General features: G+C 38.7%; 1 protein-coding gene across 1 annotated transcript; it reads left to right on the forward strand.

The window, feature by feature from the left end:
* Positions 1 to 546: 546 nt before the first annotated feature.
* On the forward strand, positions 547 to 19489 carry LOC121416877 (metal cation symporter ZIP14-like). Its single transcript, XM_041610403.1, has 7 exons — positions 547 to 744; positions 12074 to 12199; positions 13395 to 13574; positions 15746 to 15802; positions 16506 to 16818; positions 17860 to 18047; positions 18711 to 19489. The coding sequence occupies exons 1-7, from the start codon at positions 613 to 615 to the stop codon at positions 18858 to 18860; spliced, it is 1146 nt and encodes a 381-aa protein (XP_041466337.1). The 5' UTR covers positions 547 to 612; the 3' UTR covers positions 18861 to 19489.
* The last annotated feature ends 209 nt before the right edge of the window (positions 19490 to 19698 follow it).

Below are 19698 nucleotides of genomic sequence, written 5' to 3' on the forward strand. Positions count from 1 at the left end.
ATGAAGATAATGGCAAGAGTAATGATAAATAGTAATAAATGATAATACATGTAGTATTCATCATAATGATAATAGTAATGATAATAATGATAATTTATGTCAATGAGAATGATAGCAAAAAATTGATAATACTTCTTATGATGATGCTATAATAATAATACTAAGAATAATGATCATCCAAAAATAACAATTATGAAAGTTAGAATACAATGCAATGACAATACTAAATTGGAGATACATTGCAAGATAATGTAAGTTTGTATTCAAACAAACAAAATAATAATCAGCAAAATCATTCCCCCCCCCTTATTTTTTCTTTTCAGTATTTAGCCTCAGTGCTATTATTATAATAAATTGGAGATATATTGCAAGATGATATCCATCTCTTTTTTAACTATAATAAAAATGAATAGAAAAAAAAATCGGCAATATTAATGATAAAATAATAATACTAATATTAATGATTATAGTGCCTATTAAAATTTCTCTAAGCGCTTTATATTACAAAACCTAAATACTAACTTAATGAATTATTAACGCAATTGCAACATTTTTTTCTCGTTTTTCTTTTCAGTATGGGGTTATGGCTTCCTCTTCGTGACAATCATCAATATGGGAGCCTTTGCCGGGGTGTGGGTAATCCCTCTTATGGACAAGAGGATGTATAAGAATGTCATCATGTATCTAGTATCCCTCGCCGTAGGGACGCTCGCAGGCAACGCTTTACTTAGTCTCATTCCAGAGGTAAGTACAATTATCAATATGGGAGCCTTTGCCGGGGTGTGGGTAATCCCTCTTATGGACAAGAGGATGTATAAGAATGTCATCATGTATCTAGTATCCCTCGCCGTAGGGACGCTCGCAGGAAACGCTTTACTTAGTCTCATTCCAGAGGTAAGTACAATTATCAATATGGGAGCCTTCGCCGGGGTGTGGGTAATCCCTCTTATGGACAAGAGGATGTATAAGAATGTCATCATGTATCTAGTATCCCTTGCCGTAGGGACGCTAGCAGGCAACGCTTTACTTAGTCTCATTCCAGAGGTAAGTACAATTATCAATATGGGAGCCTTCGCCGGGGTGTGGGTAATCCCTCTTATGGACAAGAGGATGTATAAGAATGTCATCATGTATCTAGTATCCCTCGCTGTAGGGACGCTCGCAGGCAACGCTTTACTTAGTCTCATTCCAGAGGTAAGTACAATTATCAATATGGGAGCCTTTGCCGGGGTGTGGGTAATCCCTCTTATGGACAAGAGGATGTATAAGAATGTCATCATGTATCTAGTATCCCTCGCCGTAGGGACGCTCGCAGGCAACGCTTTACTTAGTCTCATTCCAGAGGTAAGTACAATTATCAATATGGGAGCCTTTGCCGGGGTGTGGGTAATCCCTCTTATGGACAAGAGGATGTATAAGAATGTCATCATGTATCTAGTATCCCTCGCCGTAGGGACGCTAGCAGGCAACGCTTAATTTAGTCTCATTCCAGAGGTATGTACAATTATCAATATGGGAGCCTTCGCCGGGGTGTGGGTAATCCCTCTTATGGACAAGAGGATGTATAAGAATGTCATCATGTATCTAGTATCCCTTGCCGTAGGGACGCTCGCAGGCAACGCTTTACTTAGTCTCATTCCAGAGGTAAGTACAATTATCAATATGGGAGCCTTCGCCGGGGTGTGGGTAATCCCTCTTATGGACAAGAGGATGTATAAGAATGTCATCATGTATCTAGTATCAGGCGCGCCGGAACACTTTCAGTTTTGGGGGGGCAAAATCCCGAAGGGGGCACAATATTTTTGACAGCGTGAGATACCGAAGCGATCGAGCGGGAGAGGCTATGGGACCCCCCCCACGGTAAGGATTTTGTGTAAAATGGAGTATAAAAGTTGCGTTTCTAAGTGCATTCAAAAATTAATTTCTTGAGAATTAAACAGTCTTGGAGTTCTTTTTGCTCCTTATGTTTCCTCCCTTCTGACCCAGCCTGGTGTTTCTTCATGACCAGGGTCGCAGTTCCAGCAAATTGCGAGCCTTATTGCAAACGAAATTGTTTCAAACCAGTGTAATATAGGCCTTTTAAAGACTTTAACATGTTTAAGATGACAAACATGACCGTACGCAGCCGGGGGCCGCCGATCGAGAGGGCAAAATTCACCAAAAGTGTGCACGAAATCCTTCAATTTCATTCTAGAAAATGCAAAAGCTCTCCCATCACAAATCCCCTCGCTCTTACGTTTCTTCGAAAATTTAGGTCTTGCAGCCCACCCACTCCCGGGATGTTTTTTTTTTATTTTTGCAAACGTCCATGAATAACAAAAGCTGGGATGAACCAGAGAACATAGCTTCCATCTCGATCTGATTAGTAACAGGTAATGGGAAGAAGTTTTGGAATCTAAAATACATAAGTGCTATATATGAGCTGAAATAGTATCAGACAAAACGCCTTCCAATCATGCCAATGAAAAGGAATAGAGGAAATACGGGGCTGTGAAAATATCTTAAGATTTTTTTTATAGTAGAGCACTACTGTAACGCTTATTTTTTTCTTTTATATTCTTTACATTTTTATTCATATCTCGGATAATATCTTCCGGTCAAGAAGACACTTTCACAGATGATTTTATTTTTTTCATGTCTAAACATTATCTCTAAGTTGCTTTCGAGTGGGATTCACCATTTTTACAAATTATAAATTATAATCCTCTACACATGATTATTCTGAGTGTAATTTTCTGATAACATGTCTATATTGAGTTGAAATGACCTTGGTATTTTCTTTAGGGCACTGAATTGTTATTATTATTTGTTTGGCGTCACCTGTGCCTGGGAGGCGAAAAGTGAACTGAATCACTATGATCCACAGGTCTCTCCTCCCGATATAACTGATGGGGGGGGGGGTGCAGGTGGACCTCGACACCGGGGTTTCCCCCTACTCTTATACGAATAGTGCAGTGGGTTCTTAACGTGCCAAGGTGGTGACTCTCCTCTACACGGGGCCTCCATTTAACGTCCTATTCGAGGGACGGAGTGTTTTCCATTGTAACATAGCCTGCATCTATGAAACATGGGAGAGACGTTTACACACAACGCACTGACTTCAGTCATCCGCCAAGGGTGGACTCGAACCTACGATCTTTGCTTCGACTTCGACGGGCAGACGTGTTACCGACTGAGCCAACACCGCTCTCTTGTTATCACTGTATTAACTCAATTTATATTTAGTTGAAAATGAAATAATTGAAACAAGTTTCTCGAGATGTTATGGTTTCTGGGCTTGACAGCTATGACATAGATTCCATATCTTACTCGAGTAAGTAGTGTTCACGCGCGTTAGTTATATCGGGTCCGGTCTGAGCGTTTCTGGGCGACCGCGCGTTTGTTAGACGACACAGCCAGCATCATAGAATTATAAACCTAATCATTGGTGGACCACTATCAATTTGCCATTCGCCTTTAGTCTGAAATGTATTCATTAAAAGGTTAAACGTTATCACACTGTAATAAGATGGAAAAGGGGCTTATCAAAGCTATGTTTCACAGAGGAACTGTTCGTCAAAAGACGCGAGGCTTACTATGATCATGTATTTGCCCCGTCAGGGGCAAAATTTTTTCATTTTTGACAATGGAAATGACAATTTTCAGGCAGAAAAGTGCCTTCATTTACTTTTGTCCTAAAATAATTTATCATTTTTCATCTTTCAGGGGGGCACGTTGGGGGGGGGGCAAAATCTCGTTTTGCCCCCCCAAAATTTTATTTGGGGGGGCAAGTGCCCCCCCTGCCCCCCTGCTTCCGGCGCCCTTGTCTAGTATCCCTCGCCGTAGGGACGCTCGCAGGCAACGCTTTACTTAGTCTCATTCCAGAGGTATGTACATGTACCTAGTAATACCAGCATTCTTACATGTATATAGCGCATATTACTGCCAAATACGTCCCTATGCCAAGGCTCCACACTCCCTTTTTTCCTTGGTGGCCCAGATGGTTTACCAAAATTATCAATTTCACATTCTTGGTGGCCTGCAAGGCAAATTTGGTGGCCCTAAAACAATAGAAAACATTATGATTTATCAAAACTTTGGTAGCCCAACTGGACCACCAAGTTTGGGCTTGTACAGAATTTTGGTGGCCCTTCTCTCATTTTTGGTTGCCATGGGCCGCTGCTAATGTTGAGACCTGCCTATCCGCTTAGGTGGATATTATTACCCTGGCTTTAGCACCGCAGCCATTTACAGCACAGTGGCATTTCAAGGAATAAATTCCTGTCAGGTACCCATTTACCTCACCTGGGTTGAGTGCAGCACAATGTGGATAATTTTCTTACTGAAAGAAATTACGCCTTGACTGGGAATCAAAACCACAACCCTATGTTTCAAAGTCAGAAGACTTATCCTCTGGGCCACAACGCTCCACATTTACATAGTAAGAGTGTTGTTGAAAATTGTATTCAATGCTGTTTACCATGTGAACCTGACAGTAGTTGTTTAACAGTTTTAACAACCATACTTAATTTATTGAGAATGGAATGTTGAAAAATGAAACTCTGTTGTTTAAGATTTTAAACACTTGTTTAGACAACTACTGTAATTAAGATTCCTATAAAAGAATGATGTATAAAAATTGTATGAAAATTTTTCAGCGTTTTTACAGTGTAAAGATCCCGAAAATTACTTTGGCTTCTTGTTTTATTAATTTTTTGGAAATGTATTTATTTGTTTTATTTTATGGGGGAGGGGCGGATGGGCGCCTGATAACATGTTTTGGTATTGCATTTATCAGCCACTGATTATGTAATTGCCTAGTCCATGGCGAACTATGTATTACCCGGGCTGTTGCTCCAGCTTCTAAAAGCTGTTCTGTGTGCACAGGAGATCAATCCTGCCAGGTACCCTTTCCACCTCACCTGGGTTGAGTGCAGCTCAATGTGGATCAATTTTATTGCTGCAGGAAATCCCGCCATAGCTGGGATTCAAACCCACGACCCTCCGTTTCAAAGGTGAGAGTCAGAACCTCTAGACCACAATGCTGGCCTCAATGAGCCTCTCACTGGCCTGGATGACGTATGCGCAGTGCCGTCACCAGCTTTTTTTTTCTAGGGGGGTGCTTTTGGGGGGAAAAAGAGAAAAATAACCAATGCAGATGTCAGGCAGTTCTCCCCCCCCCCCAAAAAAAAAAAAAAAAAAAGTGGTCTGGGGAGGGCTTTATCAACATTTACAAATGTATGTCAACAAGTTACTTGTCAAGTCTGATAACTTTTCTTGATACTTTTTGGCTGAGAGGAACTGTTACTATGGTAATTGTTGAATAAAACTTCATGAAAACGCCCCCTGGACTCACACCCTCTGTACCCCCAGCCAGGTCAAGGCCATGCTTGGTGTGCATATTTCCTCTTGTGCTGTAATATAGGAATTTGCCCTGTATGTAGAAAAGTGACTTTGTCCTTAATAAAACATCAATATTTGAGGCCTAAAGTGTTACGAAATACTTGGATTCCAGAATTGTTTAAGGGCGATTCCATAAAATAATGAAGCTTTTTGTACATCCGACCCCCATTTTTCTCCTGTTTTACTTCACTTCATAAACTGACCAAGTCATGGTCATTTGAGAGCATTACAGACTGTCAAAAGAACCAGAAATCAGAGACAGAAATTATGTAGGGGGTCGGACGTTCATGTCCTAGGAAGTGCCCTTAATATAAAACTAAGAGAATTTTGAGGGAAATTAAATAGAACAGAACAGTTTAGGGAAACCTGAACACCAAAATGTGTACATGTACATTATTTGACTGAACAGGTTTAATAGCATTTATTATTTGCCTCAATGTTTTCCACTCATTCATGGACAGGACCAATTTGAAAATAACCAATTTGCACAACAGTGGCAGAATGAATTTAATTTCATACTTTCATTGTGAATCCAGGCTCAGGCTTGTACTTGGCACCATTTTGTGATCATTATTAACAGGCATCATGACTCATTATAGACAGCTGTGTTGGGGGTTGAAATTAATATTGGGTTTATGGTTTGAAGTTTTAAAACCTTTACCTGTCGGTGAATTCCTGTATGGAAATGTCAGAAAGAAAGAAGAAAAAATCTCCCTAGATTGCTTGAGAAATATGCAAATAATCGTCTAAATCAAAGTTAAAACAAGTAATAGCAGCAAACAATTACTGTATTTCTGTTTATGGTAACTCCCATAGGAATCTCACAGGACAGCATTTTTTGCTGGTAAATGCCAAGCTGGTATATAAAAAAATTACCTAGGAAACTTTTCTACGTCATGGTTAATCAGTCATAGTGGCTGACCTTATAGACAACAGATATTACTCTCGGGCCCTTTTTTCAAAGTGGAGACAATGGCACAGTGAGGATTGGAACTCACAACCTTGCGATTATGAGTCCAATGCTCTATTTCATGAGAAAGCTTTTAAAATCACGGTTTCTTTACCAACATGTTATCATACGTACATCGCATACATTCGTAATTCCGAAGCTTCGTTATTCTTAAGGTTCAGATATTCCGAAGGTTCATTATTCTGAAGGTTCGTAATTCCGAAGGTTCGTTAGTCCAAAAACGAAATGAGGTTCATAATTCCGAAGGTTCGTTAGTCCGAAAAGGAAATGAGGTTCGTAATTTGTTAGTCCGAAAACGAAATGAGGTTCATAATTCCGAAGGTTCGTTAGTCCGAAAAGGAAATGAGGTTCGTAATTCTGAAGGTTCGTTAGTCAGAAAACGAAGTGAGGTTCGTTATTCCGAAGGTTTGTTAATCCAAAAACGAAATGAGGTTCGTAATTCCGATGGTTCGTTAGTCTGAAAACGAAATGATTAACACACCTTATTTCGTTTTCAGACTAACGAACCTTACATGTATTATGTTTTCGGACTAACGAACCTTACATGTATTTCGTTTTCGGATTAACGACCTTTGGAACAACGAAGCTTATTTTGTTTTCGGATTAACGAACCTTCGGGACATCGAACCTTATTTCGTTTTCGGATTATCGAACCTTCGGAATAACGCCACAAATGTTCGGATTAATGAACATCGAGGTATCTGGGCAATTTACGTGTTTATGAATTACGAACCTTCGGAATTACGAAGTGTAACCAATGTACATGTAGATCTAGATATGGGACACTGAAGTCCCAGATTTGTGAAATCATTTAGTGGAAAACCGATAATTCTGGTGATAACTACATGTACATGGTACAAAAAGGCATCTGTGGGACAGTCTATTAATATTGCTAAGAAAAATACCCAACATTTTATAGAATTCTGTGCTTATTTTGCTCACTTCTCAGAAATTACACTTTTTTCCAGAGCCAATTGGCACATATTTTTGTATTTATCAATACAAATACTTAGGACCATTTATTGGATTCTGTTCGAACTCATTTTCAGGTCGTTATCACAACTGGTATTTACCTTTAAGTAATTAAATTATACAAGATTCTGAGGTTTTATGTTCTTAAATCTACCCCTCAATTTGATGATTTCAATCCACTTTTAGTCCTTAAACCCTGGACCCCTGGCTGTTTTGGCGGGAGGGCTAATGCTTTGCTCATAAATGCCTCACCCATTCCGCTTCACCGTTCACACTTTTCCCAGCATTAAGAATGATCTAGCTACAACACTGTTCAGATACTAGTACCAGAAAATAGGTTCATTCAAATGCAGGGTGACTTTTCATAAAGATTTATTGCAATTATATAACAAATTTATAATTTATATAACAAATTTTCTATCAGCCAATCATATCAAATGATTTCAGTAGCTTTTAACAGTAAAATTTGTGAATTTGTTTACCGGTATATAATAACAAGCTTCATAAATTGGGCTGCTATTCCTTTTCAACCCGCGACAAGAAGTAGGCCTTCGGTTATATGGCCTCGTGTTACATTGTAAATATTTGTAGTTTTCATGTCTCAGAAATAAAACTATATTTGCACATTAAAATTTGATTACTCTCCATTCCAGCTCACAGGGTCCCAAGGAAAGGATCATAAAATCTGTCATCCCAAATATAAAAGGTTATTTATTATAAATTGTACATATGCCATATCCTCCCGTCTCCAAAATCTGTTCAAGAAGCTCTACGTTTACACGGCCAGCCTTATAAAACTCAAAGCTAACCCCACGTTTTCCGCAAGAACTACATGTAAATGGGAAGTTCACCCAGAGTTTACTTTTCGTAGTGCTGCTCTCAACCAAGCCCCTTTCACAGCTGGAGCTAAAAGCCGGGGTAATATGTACATGTAGTGCGTCATTAGGCAACTGGATAATTGGCACCTCATTAATGCTGTATTATTTTTTTTAAAAACCTGAGTGATAGGTGGTTTCCAAACGAGAGATAATACATGTGGACACGAGTTGAACTTTCATGTTCTTGAGAATCGAATAGATCATAGGGTTTAAAGCTCCAACCCAAAGCAGTAGGTGGTCTCTGATCGAACGTTTCCAGGTCAGTTACCTACTGTCTTGGGTGGCTTCCATCACTACCCTCCGTAGTACTTCTGGCTATCAATTCTTGCACAAGTACTCAGTGCGAACCCGATTGAAATTTAGCAATCAGGTTTTAAATCTATGGGGTTACTACACTATCGAAACCTAGTTCCATGACATTTGCTCTGGCGACAATTGCTCAGATGTAAAATCTTCACGTTAACCCTAATTGTCCCGGGGGGCCATAATGCCCCCTCCTCCACAACTTTCAAGTCTCGCGCAAATTTTGAGACTAAATTTGTGACGCCCGGGTACGCGGTTACAACATTATACAACATTATGTATAAAGTGCATGTCAGACCCAAAATTGCTCATAAACCTGATTTCATGTACAAATCCAATGCAAATTGTGAATTTAGCCAAAATTAAAAAATGTATGATTATTTCTACTTTTACTGATTAAGCTTAATTAATTTTGCCTTGTTTATGATCAGAATTAAGTCTCAAACGATTTCCATTGAAAAAACAATAAAAAACAAAAAGTAAAAAAACAAGGAAATATGTACATATAAGAAATTTAAAAAAAAATAAAATACATAAGAAATCGGTCTTGGTACCAGAATTTTTTTCATTCACAATTGTTAGGAATGCTATAAAGAATATTTTCACCAAAAGATAGCATTCTAGGAGCTTTATTTAGTGAATCAGAACAAAAAGTATGATTTCATGAATAAATTAGAATAATTAATTCATATAAAATAATAGTGAAATTTACCAATGCAACTGCGTAGACTACGTCATTCTCTACCATCATGCAAATTTTCATTGTGATCGTGCAAATCGCGGCCCCCCAACCTGGGAATTACAAGAATCAAAATACCCTGAGAGATTTAGGGTTAAGCCAAACATATTATCTAATCTCCAAAACTAAATAAGTCCTAATCCTAATCTTAACATTATTCTGAACCAGAAACTCGATTACACTCATAACCCTAACCCTATGGCCCTCAAAGAAAAAAAAAGATCGGAGCAAATGTCACAGGAGCATACAATAGAATTTTGGGAACTTTCTAGAAACTTTTACCCTTTTTACACAGGATTTTCTTAGCCCCGGACTATCGCTCACCCCGTACTATCCTTAACCCCGTACTATTTTTTTTCCTTTTCACACATGCCAAATTTTTATTGCTAACCCCGGATAAGGAATGCTTGCTTTTTACACACGAAACTTGCTAACCCCGGACTAGTGGTTTTTGTCGATCATTCGTAGTACAAGTACTTTACTCTTTCCCTTTTTACACACGCTAAATTTCCTTAACCCTGTACTATACATGTAGGTGGGGCTAAATTGCTATTTAGCCCCACCTATAGTACGGGGTTAAGCTTAGCCCACTTTCGTTTTACACTAGCGATCTTAACCCCGCACTATCGCTCTTAGCACCGCAATTGCTGGGATAACCCTGCTTTTTTGCAGGGCCAAATATTCCTGTACTAAAGATGGGGTTAGCCCACTTTGCAAAAATGCTGTGTAAAAAGAAAGTGGGCTAAGCTTAACCCCGTACTATAGGTGGGGCTAAATGGCAATTTAGCCCCACCTATAGTACGGGGTTAAGGAAATTTTAGCAAGTGTAAAAAGGGTATTTATAAGCTAGTCTATAAAACTTTGAACAATACTGTACGTGATGGGAAGAACATTCCCTGATATTTGTTTTTGTTTCATAATCTTTTGTTGTTTATTCATAGGGGATAATATATCACCATAAATGTTTTTTACAGCTAGTTACATATAAAATCTCAATACCCAAATATGCAATGTCATGTAGCCCTGATTTGACTTTGACAATTAAAAACAGAACTGTGTTCGTGCATGCATGTATTTTCAGAGGCACATATTTTTTTTTGGGGGGGGTCCGATAAGGACCAGCATTTGAACATGTTTTTTGTGGTATCAGAATGAGCTTTATTATCCTAATATCACATGTACATGTAGATGTATCATAAATAGAGATGTGCGTACTTTGATTGCCAACTATTGGGCACTGTTAGAGCAAAGTAAATACGGAAACAAAATATTGACTATATCAGGCATCTCATAATCAAAATTACTGTCTCATTCCAACCACCCCCCTCCCCACTTAATACCCCTTTCCGCACACCAGGGTGCTACATAACTTTTTAGATGAACTTGCCCTGTTGGGCAAGTAAATTTTTGAATAGTTGAATATACTTGCCTGAAATCCATTTCACTTGCCCGAAAAAAAAATCCTTGAAAAAAGATTTTACTTAGAAACTTCAAAAGAATATATTATGGTTTTAGAAACCATTTGACTTTTTTTTTTCTCTCTTTTGACGTGAACTGATGTACCTCGCCATGACCAAATTTAGGGTTGGTTTATCATGTAATCGACCCTAATTTTGGTAATTCTACTGTGAAAATTTTGCTTGCCCAATTTGCGCAAGTAGTTTGGTCTTTACTTGAAAACACTTGCCCAACTATAACTTCTACTTGCCCCGGGCAATCGGGCAAGTGCTTATGTAGCACCCTGCCACATGTACTTTGCACCAATGCACACTCGGTGCCACGCAAACTTCGCATTTCACGCTCAAACATAGAATCTATTATTTCCCTCCCTGAAAATAATTAAGCACAGAGGGGTTCATGGGCCAATGCACAAAAAGTTTAAAGCCTTTAAAAAGAGAATGTGAAACAAATTAAAGCCAACATTTTTCTTTGATGGAAAAAAGATGTAAAGAATAAAATACTGTGATTGGTCAGATTGGAGCCCGTTATCAGGTGTGTACACAGTATCAAATCCAGATTTGTGTTTTTACAAGTGGAGGAACTACATGAGGGCGACAGGTTATTTTGCCCCCATGACAGCCAATATTGCCCCTAAAATTCCCCCAAATACATACTTTATGGCAAACATTATTTGTAAAGTCACCCCAAGAGCTTTTTCCAAACAATATCTGTCAGAACTCAGGCACAATTTAATAGTAGCCTTTAAATTGAAAAGCCCCCAAAATTCTGCAAACACCCCAATGTGGAAAAGCAAAAAAATTGCCCCTTAAAATTAAAAAATACCTACCTTGGTTTTCATTTACCAACTCTGTCCTCCACTTTTAACCAAAGATATTATAAAAAGTGGAAGATCAGACACTTCAACAATTTTTTGAAACGCTTGATACATGTAAATGCTTATGGGGAAGGGCGCCCAACAGCGTTGAGTATTAATCTTTGCATATCGGCACACATCTGTGTATAAAACATTTAGGGAAAATGAGAGAGGGGAGTTTGGAGTGGGCTCACGGGTGGCACATGGGAATAATTCCACGTTTTATTACCAAGAAACCTCTGAAATATATTCATCTCAAATTTAAAGGGGAAAAATCGAATGAAAAAAGTTTAAAATATAAAAATTGTCTATTCGTTCACCCCTTCACCATTTCTCTCATATGTCTTGTACACAACCATCTCGCGATACGCAAAGGTACAAAATGGCTGTTTACTCAACGCTGTAGGGCGCTCTTCCCGAGCGTTTCATTACGCGGTCTATGTACTGTCTGAACTTCCCCTTGTAGTATCTGTGCTTTAACCAACTTTGTCTCTTCTTTTGATACCCCGTTACAGTCTCAAGGTATTTTCCTGGACGAGGCCGGCCATGATTTCATCTGGAAGAATATGGTGGTCTTGGGAGGTATCTATCTCTTCTTCAACACGGAACGCTTACTCAAAATCATCGCCAGCAGACGAAGGGTGAGAAACTCGGTTGTCCTTTCCCATATGAACTGATAGCGCCATCTCGAGTCCTCCACTACTCATACCTGGGGGCCGTTTCATGAAGCTGTTCGTGAGTTAAGAGCGACTTTAAGAACGAATGGTGATCCATTCTTGTGGTAAATGTTATATTCATAGGCGCAAAAGAAAGGATCACCGGTCGTTCTTAAAGTCGATCTTAACTTACGAACAGCTTTATGAAACATCCCCCAGCCGGTTTCCTGACCCATAATGCTAGTGTAGTCTATTAATATAGTCCTACTTGCATGATAACATGCTACTTGGCTACTCAATACATTTTTACCACAAGAATTATGTTACCAAGTAGCAAAATAATTACTTTTCCTCTCAAAACATTTCAGTTTTCTCTTTTCAAATACATTATACAGGTCAGGTTATTCTCTGTATGAGTAGAGATCTGAAAACGTATTATGACTATGTATTCATATATAACGCACAGGCAATGAGACCGTACACAGTTCACTTGCCCTTTAAGAGAATTTATGTTCAATTGGGCTAATACCAGTTCGTCCAATTACCAACTCATCTACTATCATTTGGTCTACCATCAGTTCGTCCACTATCCACATGGTCTAAATGACATTTCGTCCATTCATCATTTTGTCTAATAACCAGTTGGTTCAGTAGCCATTGAGTCCATATACCACTTGGTCTAGTTGGACTAAGTGTTAATTGGGCAAAATGAAAGAAAAGAAAATGGATATTAGACCAACTGGTTAGAAGACTAAATAGTCATAGACTACCTGGTGATTACATGAAGTGATGATTGGACCAAATGGTCATTGGACCAAATGGTTGTTAGATGAAAGATTGGACAGAATGGCATTAGACTAAATAGACCATGTAAAGAGTGTACAAATTGGCAATTCACCCTTAATTTGGCCCTGTCACGTTCTTCCGTGCAAGCTCTGCGTGTGACTTGCGTATGACTTTATTTTGCTATCCGCAAGTCGACCACATTGACAGTATCTCGCACTCAACTCACACACAGAATCGCATGCAAGTTTGATACCGGTATATACAGTAGTTTAGAAAAGTTTTGACCATGCTCAAAACATCTGTTGCGGGTGAATTGTGGGCAATCACCCACAAGGCTTGCATGGAATGATGAGACAGGTCCTTAAAACACTCTTGATATTCATCTTCTATACAGGCCAGATCGAGAAGTAGTTCTGATATATCAAGGCGATCGGGCATGGTGGTGACGGCAATGCACAACTTAGACTCCAACCCAGACAGAATAGGCTATAAATTCACATCCCCAACGGAGGCCATGGCGATGACTGATGCAAAGGATCTGGAGGCGGAGCGGGAGAAAAGAGCAAGTCGGGAGGTTTGTCATTCTATCTTAGATTTTTGACCCGTCTTTGAACTTAACCATGAGTGTTGGCTGTCATTTTTTAACAGTTCTTTTGACATACTACACGCAGTTCTTTTTGATGAATTTTATACAGCCCTATATCTGCCATGATACAAGTACATTATGTCCATAATTATGATACAAAACATTTAATATAGGGGACTTACTACTGGCGTTTCTAAGTGCACTGATTTCTGTTTATGATTTATGCTTGGGAATAGAAAGAGATCTGGGGAGCGTTCATTAAAGCAATTGCTCCCCTGCATAATATAAGGGAATTATGAAGCATTTCATTAAAATAATAATAATAATGATGATAATATGCAACATTTATATAGTGCTTAATAGAAATTAGGCCCGGTTTGAAAGTCCATTTTTGATGCACGTGTACACGGCGTGTTTTTCGGTCGTGTACACGTTGTAAACACTGAGTGAGAGTGAGTTACGGTATTTTTTCAGTGTTTCCTACATGTAGCCTAAGTCACGGTTTTAAAGCTTACCTGAGAAGTATCAATCCACAAAAATTGGTGCAATTAAAAAGTTTACTCAGCTTAGCAGCGCATTAAATTAATAAAGAAGGCAAAAGTAAATCCGTGTAGGGCCCTAGTTAGCGCCGACGTTCGTTGGATGCGCATTTTGCATACTGTGCCGTACATGCATGCACAGATCGCTGCAGAATTAAGTGTAACTGAAGTTATCGATTGATTTTCATTATTTTATTGCCAATTTGAGGAGCGTGTGTTTGTAGGCTTGTAGCACATGTTTATGAGCGTATAACACGTAACTGGAGCAATGATCGCTGTCGTAATTGGTGATTCTCAAATTGGCTCTAAAAGTGATTGAAGAACGCTTTCGAGAGTCTCCAGTTACGTGTTATACGCTCATAAACATGTGCTACAAGCCTACAAACACACGCTCCTCAAATTGGCAATAAAATAATGAAAATCAATCGATAACTTCAGTTACACTCAATTCTGCAGCGATCTGTGCATGCATGTACGGTACAGTATGCAAAATGCGCATCCAACGAACGTCGGCGCTAACTAGGGCCCTGCACTGACCGGAGCATACCCATTTCGTGTGGTACAAAAACTTGAGTCTCCAGAATAAATGTGGATTAAATCGGCGATTTTGGAAGTAAACTCACTCGAGGTTAATTGAAATATATTGACATATTAGTGATTAAAACATGTGCAGTGTCTGAGAACTAAGAATTAATATGAGGCTGCGAGCTTGTTCACTGACTTTACAGTCCCACGCAAGCTTTATGCAGATGCTACCGTGTACACGGTGATGGAATTTAGTACACGTGCACTGACTTGACCATGCGTGTACACGTGTACCCGTGTACCCGAAACGGGCCTAATAGAAATGTTTTTAAGCGCTGCATGCTACTACCCCTGCTTTTATAGCACGGCTACCTTGATCGGGCGCATCGAGCATTCAAGGAATTTCTTCCTACCGGTACCCATTTACTAACCTGTGTTGAGAGTGGCAAATGTAGATAAACGCCTTGCCAAAGGACACTAGTGCTGTGGTGGGATTTGAACCCCGGACCTTGTGGTTCACAGTCTGGAGACTTCCTCACTGAGCCACATCACTTCATACAATAGTATTGCAATATTTTGAATTATGTTCTTAGTGCAACACATAAGGGTTTCTATCAAAATTGTATACCATTTCACACATTGGTTAGTTTGCAGACTATTGCTGACTCGATTTCCACTCTAATATGTGTATGTTTTTTTTTTCGAATGTGTGGAATTTTAATCTCTTCTTTCCAAAATTGTATATGTACCATAGCTTGGAAATACCAACTTTTATTTGTATATCAAATGTCAAGTAAGTACACGTACTGTAAAGCGGCACTGTTTACAAATGTAATCACTCACTCTGTGATGTACAGTGTTACTGGATTGTTGATTGTGATGAATTTACTTTTATTTGTCTTTCTATTTCATGGAAAATTTACACTTGGGCGCAGCAATACCCCCTAAAATACTCGAAATGAAAACTTAAAATGAGCCCTAACAATTCCCTATAATTCCCATTTTAATGCAATGAAAAATATAAAGAGTGTAATTATTCAAATGGTATTCGTTGAAATATTTTACATGTATGTTATGTTTCCATCTCGTTTGTAGGCTTTAGAGGAAGGAAATGGTTTGCTTTATTCTACACCATCGGGCGATGATAAAAAGGTAAGTGGATAGTAATATAATTATGCATATTTGATATATTTGTTGCAAATTGTATTTATATATTTAATTTTGACATTGAAATCTAGTGCCCTCACCCTCGCCCTATAACGACCGGGGGGGGGGAGTGTTTGACATTTTCTGCGACCATTCCACCATGCTTTTTTTTTTTAGAATGTTGATCAGTTACTTTCTACTTTCAAGTCTTTCGCATATTTTGAGACAAAATTTGTGATGCTCATTTATGCAGTTGCAAATTTATGCAACATTATACAAGTGTATGTCTTCCCCAAAATTGCTTTAAATCTTGATTTTGGGTAAAAGAGTAAATTCAAATTCATTAAATTATAATTCATATAATGGAAAAATTTAATTGTTTTTGAAAACTAACCGTACAGTTTTGTAGCTTTGATTGCACACTACTATTATGCTAATTTTGACACCGAGAAAACAGCAAAAAATAGCTTCGCTTAGGGTTAACTTGGAAATGCGTACCTAAGGAAGCTTTGAAATAACTCTTTAGCAAACCCAAATAGCTTCTTTTTTTGGAAAGTAAAGGTCACTCGTTGCTTTTGATGTCACTAAATGTACCTCCAAACTTATTCTTTCCATTTTCTTGTGCGCCTCATAATGGAAATACGTAGAGGGCGCTATATAAATGCCTTTTATTGTAACACCACATGTTGTTTTTTTTTCTGTCACTCAGGCATCATCCCTCCGGGATGTATATCTCAGAAGTAACGAGAAGGACAACCTGAGACCCGATTCCAACCTCACCAGTCACCATGGCAAACCCAATGGCCGCGCCCATGGCAACGGCAGCCACCACGGTCACTCTCACACACAGATATACGATGGAACGAACATGATCGCCACCGTGGCCTACATGATCATCTTTGGTGACGGCCTTCATAATTTTATCGACGGGCTGGCGATTGGGGCTTCCTTTACGAATTCCATTTATCAGGGGATTAGCACATCGGTTGCGGTCATTTGCGAAGAATTTCCCCATGAGCTTGGTGAGTTATGATATAGGGCTTCATAATAGAAGTGTTTATTATATTTTATCACAAGAAGAATCCTCCCTTAATGCAAAGAATCAACCGTTCAGATAAAAAGCAGCCACAAACATTTAATCCAATTCACCTTATTGACTCCTTGCCAAAACCCTATAGACAAGCTTTAACAGGTTCCCAGCCCATCAGGGAAAATTATTTTTACTTTTTTCCACTCAGGGAAAAATCAGGGAGTTTAATGAAAAATGCCTCAAATCAGGCAAAATACCTCAAATTAGGGAAAAATCAGGGAATTTTTATCAGCCCGAAAGTCAAAAGCACGGTAGTCTGTCAGACTCTGTTATATTTTGTTGCATATCAAACTAACATCCATTGAATGACTGGTGGTACATGCACATTTGTTTTAAATTATTGTTTTTACAATGAAAATATATGTAATTCATAACTTCATAGAAAATATGTGAAACTGGGAATGGGTTTAAATAATTATAAGGGAATATTTCAACTTCATCAGGGAAAAATCAGGAATTTTGTTTTCTTGAAAAGCTGAGAACCATGCTTAATAGGATTGTGCTTGAATATGACCAGTTCAAAAAAGTCCTTAAAGTGATTGGTTAACGTTGATTTGACTTTTTAAAAATCTGAGCTAGAATGTCGCACTTTTCACCTGTGTCTGTGATATGTTACAAAAATGAAGTCCAGAAAAAATTGCGTTCGAAAATAATTATTTAGTGCTTCAAAAATTGAAATATAAAGTGACCGGAAACACCATCTTAATTTCATCCCATACACTTATGTGTACTTTTTAGGCGTCTAGAAGATGCCTATTTACAAAATCGGGGTTTGCCTTGTAGTTTTAGATTTTCATTCTCAATAATGGTTGTTTTCAGGGTTTATTAGTTCTAATACATGCACTTGTACCCATGTTTCTTCTTGGTTTGAGAATTATTTAAATCGGCTGCTCTCAAAGTTAAACAATACCTTTAATGTTCTTTCTGGATGGGGGCACTATTACATTGTGAATTCTTGTCAACACTATTTCAGGTGACTTTGCCATCTTGTTGAACTCTGGGATGACTGTGAAGCAAGCCGTCCTTGCAAACTTCTTGTCGGCGTGTACGTGCTACTTGGGCCTCATCTTCGGTATCGTTCTTGGGGAGAATTTCCACGCCAGCGAGTGGATCTTTGCTCTGGCGGGCGGCATGTTTCTTTATATTTCGTTGGTGGATATGGTGAGTAGAAATAATGGCCAACTTCGACTTGGCAAGGAAGATTTGGTGATGATGATGATATGTAGTGATGATGATGATGGTGATGATGATGGTAATGATGGTAATGATGATGATGATGATGATGATGATGGTGATGATGGTGATGGTGGTAATGAAGATGAAAATGATGATGATGATGGAGATGACGGTGATGATGATGGTGATGATGGTGATTATGATCGTGATCATGATGATGATGGTGGTGATGGTGATGATGATGATGATGATGGTGATGATGATGATGATGATGATAATATGGTGATGATGATGATGGAGGTGATGATGATAATGATGATGATGGTGATGATGGTGAATATGATCATGATGATGACAGTGGTGATGATATGTTGTGATGGTGATGATGGTTATGATGATGGTGATGATGGTGATTATGATCGTGATGATGATGATGGTGATGATGACGATGATGATGATGGTGATGATGATGATGATGGTGATGATGATGATGTTGGTGATGATGATGATGATCATCGTCATCATCATGACGATGATGGTAATGATGGTGATGACAATAATTATGGTGAAGATGTTGATTATGATGGTGATGATGGTGATGATGATAATGATGATTCCATATCTTATTTTCTCTTATTACACTTTTAGCTGCCCGAGATTAATAATGTTGGAGGCGGAGACCCAACAGATGAGGACCAGAGAAGCTTCAGGATCTTTTTCATTCAGAACGCTGGACTTCTTTCTGGGTTTGGTCTAATGGTGATCCTGGCCTTGTTTGCAGGCCAGATCCAGGTCTAACATCAAAGATGGTCTCAATTAGAACACATATGTTGTTCCAAGCTATATACGTAGGTGAGATCAAGGCCTAACTTTCATGCATGCATGTAGCCCCGACCAAATTAGTTGGTCCAGGCCTTGTTCGCTATCGAAATCCTAGTCTTCAAGATATGGCCTCAGCTACATTTTTGGGCAGATATATTTTTTTGTTTCTCATGCATAATGTGTACCATATCTCTCTTCCAGTCAAAGATTTACATGTACATTCAAGAGAAGTTATTACAAGTATTTTATATACCCTTCTTATCTTTAAATGAAATTTTTGGAGGAAGTGCTTTTGGATACATGTAATATGTTGTATGACACCTGTAATTGGTTGTGATACATCTAGATCGTGTAAATTTGTTGATTCTATTATTTGTGTGCTTGTACATATTTTTATTTGTGCTTTCCATTTTTGACAACACGATGTGCTCATTCATCTGTCAGTCATATTCTACCATCACAAGTTGAGTTATGTATTTTTTTTGTTGTAAATTTCATTGAAGATAAGTTAGCCCTATGAGTGGTGGAGTCATTTCCAAAGAGAAATACAGTCAAACCGTAGTTGGTGGCCACCTGTCTATATAGTGGCTACCTGCCAATAGTGACCACTAAAACTGATTTCCATAGAGGCATATCATGTGTATATTAAAGAACCTGTCTATAAAAGCCACCTGTCTATAAAGGCCGAATTTTGTGTTTCCCTAGGGTGATCACTATAGACAGGCTTCATTATATTGTGGCCTGGCCGGCAGGCAGAAGGAAGGGCGGTGGTTGCGTGTGCTGTTGATTTTAAGTTCTTGTGCGGCTGGCATAA

The sequence above is a fragment of the Lytechinus variegatus genome, chromosome 6, assembly GCF_018143015.1.
Source record: "Lytechinus variegatus isolate NC3 chromosome 6, Lvar_3.0, whole genome shotgun sequence".
Lineage (NCBI taxonomy): Eukaryota > Metazoa > Echinodermata > Echinoidea > Temnopleuroida > Toxopneustidae > Lytechinus > Lytechinus variegatus.

Bases quoted from the DNA above. Each gene is read 5' to 3' on its own strand.
- LOC121416877 (XM_041610403.1), top strand. From the start codon at position 613: ATGGGAGCCTTTGCCGGGGTGTGGGTAATCCCTCTTATGGACAAGAGG. The intron at 13,575-15,745 runs GTTTGTCATTCT...TCTCGTTTGTAG, and splicing joins AGAAAAGAGCAAGTCGGGAG to GCTTTAGAGGAAGGAAATGG. The intron at 15,803-16,505 runs GTAAGTGGATAG...TCTGTCACTCAG, and splicing joins CATCGGGCGATGATAAAAAG to GCATCATCCCTCCGGGATGT.